Source organism: Mya arenaria, chromosome 13 (assembly GCF_026914265.1).
Source record: "Mya arenaria isolate MELC-2E11 chromosome 13, ASM2691426v1".
Classification (NCBI taxonomy): domain Eukaryota; kingdom Metazoa; phylum Mollusca; class Bivalvia; order Myida; family Myidae; genus Mya; species Mya arenaria.
The window spans coordinates 53,888,923-53,894,525 of record NC_069134.1 but is presented as its reverse complement, the minus strand read 5'-3'; the positions used below and the strand labels follow the sequence as shown (position 1 = coordinate 53,894,525).

The following is a 5,603-nucleotide window of genomic DNA, read 5'->3' as shown; positions in this document are numbered from 1 at the left end:
TAATCTGGACACCGTTTATCAGAACATGTGTTTCAATTACTCAGATAGTGAGTGTAGTAACGACCGCTACTAATTTTGAGTCAACAAAATGTCGTTTATTTAATACACCCGGCTAAAGGTTCGGCAGAGATATTTTGTCGATGCATATATTGTCCATCCACGTTTTCCATAATGCTTCTTATGCTGCCCATGCGTGTCTGTTTTATGCTGGGTATGTTACAATAATGGCCTTGCTCTTAAACTGGTTTGTCTAACCTAATTTATTATGTTCAGCTTAAATATACGTTGCTGCTCATTGAAATCATTATGTTTATCTACATATAATTTTTGAACGCAAAACAAAATGAAATGTGTTACTAGATAAATTCAGTAACACTTGAGTAATTACCCTTTGATTATTAAAATGGCTTTACATTTATTCGTCAACAGCCATTACTTTGTTGTAAATAAAACGATAGTGTTAAAACAAAAAGGATGTCTATAACTTAAATATGGTAATGAACGCCCGATTTTCGTTTATGTCAGTTCTGTAACACAAACTCTATGACTGATTGAAAGAATGATGAAATACTTTTATCAGTAAAATTCAGAAACGGAGAGTTTTTTTGAAATGTTTGTTTCCATCAATTTGATAACCCCAAAACCGCAAAGCTATTTGGAATATAAAAATCCGTAATATATATGTTATTTCAATTTACGCCTTAAACTTATGGGCAAAAAAAATGCAATGAATACAACTTTTGTTTCAGTAAGTTATATCAACATCTGCTTGTTCTACTTAAAAAAATAAAAGGAAACATCCTTATTTCGAGTGTATTATGTTGGTGCGTTAAGGTTGAAACAGATAACAGACTATCAATTCTGGGATCTAGTGTATGACAAATACTTAACTATCAGTTACTAGGTTTTATCTTGTCTCAGCAGAAGTATGTGAATTTTGATGCGGTGTCTATGCTCATGTTTCAGTAAAGACTTAAATATAGTTTTAGCACTATTTACAGTTTTAATTAACAGTAAAATTATACCTATGAGAAAACATGGCCTTGATGAGGTTCATCAATGTTTAAGGGATCTGATCTGATTCATGACTACAGTTGTTCCAAGTGTGAGGAAGATGACTTAAACACTGAAGCCCAGCACTTTTGTCCACAATGTGACAATTATCTATGTGATAATTGTGTGACAAGGCATGGGAGCTATTACAAGAAGCATACAGTGTTTGGACGTGGAGACATTCAGAAGTGGGCTGGATTCTCCATCGATAGATGTGACAAACACGGAGACAAGCTAAATGTCCACTGTGATGACCACCAGAAATTGTGTTGCAGTGTCTGTGTGAACCTCGACCACAGGTGAGAGTTAATCATCAGAATGTAACTGTTACCGAAGTAAAAAATCGAACCCTAGCTAGAAAGATTCGGCTTTGTTTTTGCCATTTGTTTCTAAGTAGATGTTCTTGGGAAAGTGCCGTGTGTATCATTTGTTTACTAGACTTTAAGGTTAAGGTCTTACCTAGATGTAATTTGTTTATCACTCCAACACATCTAAATGGTCAACGCTACTTTAACAGCTCTTGATAAAAAATACTGATCTGAAAATAATTATGCAAACAAATAACATAGCAATCTTTATTTAAACTCAATCGTCAAAGAGTCTGAATGCGAGAAAGTTATAGAATTCATTTGTGTCGCCCGCAATAAATTGTTGAAACATAGGTATCACGATATGGCGGCGCCAATAATGTTTGCAGATTGATCATGGTCCATAGATGACACCTATAAGTTATGGATTTAATAGTTCTAAGTTAACCGTTGTATTGACCTTTACTAGAAACATGGCTTCCGATCAATAACATGAGAATACTTTGTTTTATAGACCTCAACCTTTTTTGTTTATTTTTCACGTTTATTCAGTTTGTTTGGTTAAATATTTAAGTCTCTAAAAAGACGAATCTGAACCGGATCCCGAGTGAAGTTTTAATTACTCTAGCAGCGGGTAACCAAAATAAAACTTATTCAGTTCTGTGTTAGATCATTATATATTCCGTTTGAAAACACCTTATGAAATCTAAAAGTAAATATTTCACTCGTTGCTACACCACATAAATCTTTATAGATAACCGCAAAGCATTAAAAAATAAAGGATAATTGGTATTCTGAGATTATACCAATTATGAAAGCGCTACGAAGCTAATGCATATACCCATTGCACTGATTAAAAAGGCTTACGTAACTATCAAACCATTAAAGTCCGAGTTATGTACATGCATCGCATAAGCAATTATAACATGTGAATACAGTAGGTGAATACACATTTTAATGATTTAAGAGTGAACGCGAGATTTCAGTTTTGTGGGCCTTATAACAACGCCAAGACTACCTCAGTAACTTCGATAACCTTCAAGCTGCCACAGAACGAATGCGAGACAGTGGCTCCAGCTCTTTTTTGATCTTTAATAGGAAAAAAGAGCCAATGACACCTCCAAGGTAGAGACAAAGAGCAGATATTATGATAAAATAAATTATGACTCATAATTTTACATAATATAACGATTATGAGGGCCTATTTGAGAAATCGGGAATGCAGCGCCATATTAATGTGTTTCATGAATCGTTCGTGTTACTCCAAAAACTTAAACAATAACCGAAATACGTGTGGAGATAAAACACGTGTTAATGGCACTGCATTCATCGAATTTCAATTACTTCTTTTTCAACATATGACATCCTTAGCAAAGCAAGTCTTCCTTAGAAAATACTAACTTCCTTAGCATCCAAGGACTTCCTAAGCATCCAATGTTTTTTTTACCAAATACCTATAGCAATGGCAACAAATTCCTTTGGAAGTATTGACTTCCTTAGCAATTAATGCATTTCTTAGAAACCAATGATTACCATATCAACTACTTTCGTCTTTCGTCCAACCAATGAAACATTGTGAAAAAATTGACCTTCGCAGCAACCATCAATTACTTAGCAGCCGATATTACCTTAGCTACCACTTACTTCCTTAGCTACCAATGACCTTCATAGCAAGCAATGTTTTCCTAAGCATCCATGTGATACCTTAGCAAATACTAACATCCATATCAACTAATGACTTCCGTAGCAATCTTTGGTTTCAATTTTAACAGTCGACTTTTTTGCAATCCAGTGTCCCTAAAAATAACCAGCTAAAATATATTGACTTCCCTAGAAAAAATTATTGATTTCCCTCAACTATCAAATGACTTACAAATTGACCGACAAAAGATTTCCTTTAGCAACCAATGACTTTCTTATCGACCACTTTTTTTCTTAGCAACCAGCGACCACCTAAGTTACCAATGATGACATGGACAACCAAGCAATCTCTTTATTCAAAACATAACTGTTGGTCATTTTAGTCAAGTAAGCGATATAAAGCCATTTTGGCCCTCTCTCTTTTATCATAGCCCTCATTTCATAATTTACCTTAAGACACAACTTTTACTAGCCTTTATTGAAAAAAGAACAAATTATAAATGAGTTTTCATTGTTGTGCTCATTACTCACATGCGTATATATTACAGGTTATGTAGCAAATTCAGTCACCTGGATGACCTAGCGAGGGGCTTCCTGAACACAGCAGAATTTAAGCAGCTGCCAGCAGCATTTGACAATATCAGGAGCAAGCTCGATCAGCTCATGAAAGCCGGGGAAAAACAAATCTCACTGAAGGACTCTTACGGGAAAATCATTTCTGAAATCAAGGCTCACCGTAAAGAGATAAACATGATGTTAGACCAGATTGAGAAAAAGACTGTTCAACAGTTGGATAGTTTGATGAAAGACTTAGAGCAGTGTGTGACAGATGAATTGGAAACATGTGCTAAAATGAATAAACACCTCAAAGACATGGTTGACAAGCTAAATCAGATTACTGGCAATCAGAAGAAGACCAATTCTAACATTGGATTTAGAAAATGTCAAATTAAGATAAAGGAAGTAACCAGTGTGATGCAAGAAATACAGAGAAGGCAAAAGATATATGTGAATAACTTGCAGGCCCGAATATGTAATCCAAGGTTTTTTTTTAAAGTGTTCGTTTTTATTAAAAATGACAGTAAATAAACTACACTCCAAAGCTCGAGATCGAAAACGTGCCATCCTTTGAGGAATTGGTGACATCCATTCAGGCCTAGGTAAAGTATTCGAATTTATTGTTTCGCAGAAACATTTCAAAGCTCGAGATCGAAAACGTGCCATCCTTTGAGGAATTGGTGACATCCATTCAGGCCTAGGTAAAGTATACGAATTTATTGTTTCGCAGAAACATTTCTTTTTAAAATTTGAAAAGAAATCATTTGACGAATTCAAGATTAAATACTTGTTTGCACTGTTCGAAAAATACAGCAATTATTATAGTATTTCTTTCATAAAATACATATTCGTTAATCTACTTCAAATACTAGACTTATAACCACATAAAAGAACATATGCAAAACGTTGTCATGCATTTATTTTAAGACAAGTTCATATTTCGCTTGCATCAGACTGAATTAAAATGAATATTGCTCAACAACTTATAAGTTGATAAGTTTAATGCTACCACCATGGAGCGTCAGAAGTATGTTGCACATGCATAACTTATACACACTTGGCTATAAAAGTATAGTTACTTTGTTTACTTTCATTTTCGAAAACATAAATGGTTGGCAATCGTTTGGTATTCATTTCATATAAAATGTTATTATGATACTCAGAGCTTTTCATTGTTATTAGGCTCCGCCAACTGTTATTCGTATTACTGCTGCTGGCTTTTTTACAATGCAGAGCTGTGTTAACTATCATGAGATGAACATCGTTATTTAAGTATAAAACACTGAATGTTTGTATACACTGACCGCCCGTTTTCATAACATGTTGTCAGATGTAATTTCAATTGCTAGTGACAATGAGCATAATTAGATAAAAATGTTATTTATTCAGTAATCCTGATTTGTTTTAATGCACTTGCAAATTAAACTTTCACGGACTACAAAATGAACAAAACTCATCCGCCGGATAATTTTGACTTTTTATCATCGACTTAATGGGAAGATTATAGAACAGCTACAAAATTGCATAAGGAAGAAGATTAGATGCAAAATTTCATGTTGTATCTATTTTACAGGAAAGTACGCTGAACATTTATTTATTCATCGGACTATCGGCAGTTGATTAAAATACATTTGATACCGTATTGGAAAAAAAATCAACGGTATTTTTCAAAAAATAATATTAATTATGAAAGAGCAAAGTCTCATTCTCGAAAACAGACATAGGCGAATCAAATATGTTGAGTGAACAACCAGTTAGCTATATCTATTAATCAGGTGTTATTTTTAGAAAAAAAAATCAACATCATTTTAGATGTGTATTTTAGTTAATAATCACTGTTGTATATGATTCGGTTTAGTAATATTTTGTATATGTTTTTCATTCTGTTTAAAAAAATCGAAAATATAAATGGTATTTAAAAAGCATGTTAGTCTAATTCGTGAACACAATGAAAAGATTCACATTCTTCACAAATGTTTCACTTAGATTTGATTCAAGTACACAAAACCGCGGCCACTGTCGACATAACAAGACAAGGCAGTT

General features: G+C 33.7%; 1 protein-coding gene across 1 annotated transcript; it reads left to right on the top strand.

Moving 5' to 3' along the window:
- Positions 1–1,059: 1,059 nt before the first annotated feature.
- On the top strand, positions 1,060–5,146 carry LOC128215377 (transcription intermediary factor 1-alpha-like). The gene is made up of 3 exons (XM_052922064.1): positions 1,060–1,352; positions 3,551–3,997; positions 5,134–5,146. Exons 1-3 carry the CDS (start codon positions 1,060–1,062, stop codon positions 5,144–5,146), a joined length of 753 nt encoding a protein of 250 aa, XP_052778024.1.
- The last annotated feature ends 457 nt before the right edge of the window (positions 5,147–5,603 follow it).

Coding starts and splice junctions, on each gene's coding strand:
- LOC128215377 (XM_052922064.1), top strand. CDS start 1,060: ATGTTTAAGGGATCTGATCTGATTCATGACTACAGTTGTTCCAAGTGT. Junction 1,353..3,550: donor TGTGTGAACCTCGACCACAG/GTGAGAGTTAAT, acceptor TATATATTACAG/GTTATGTAGCAAATTCAGTC.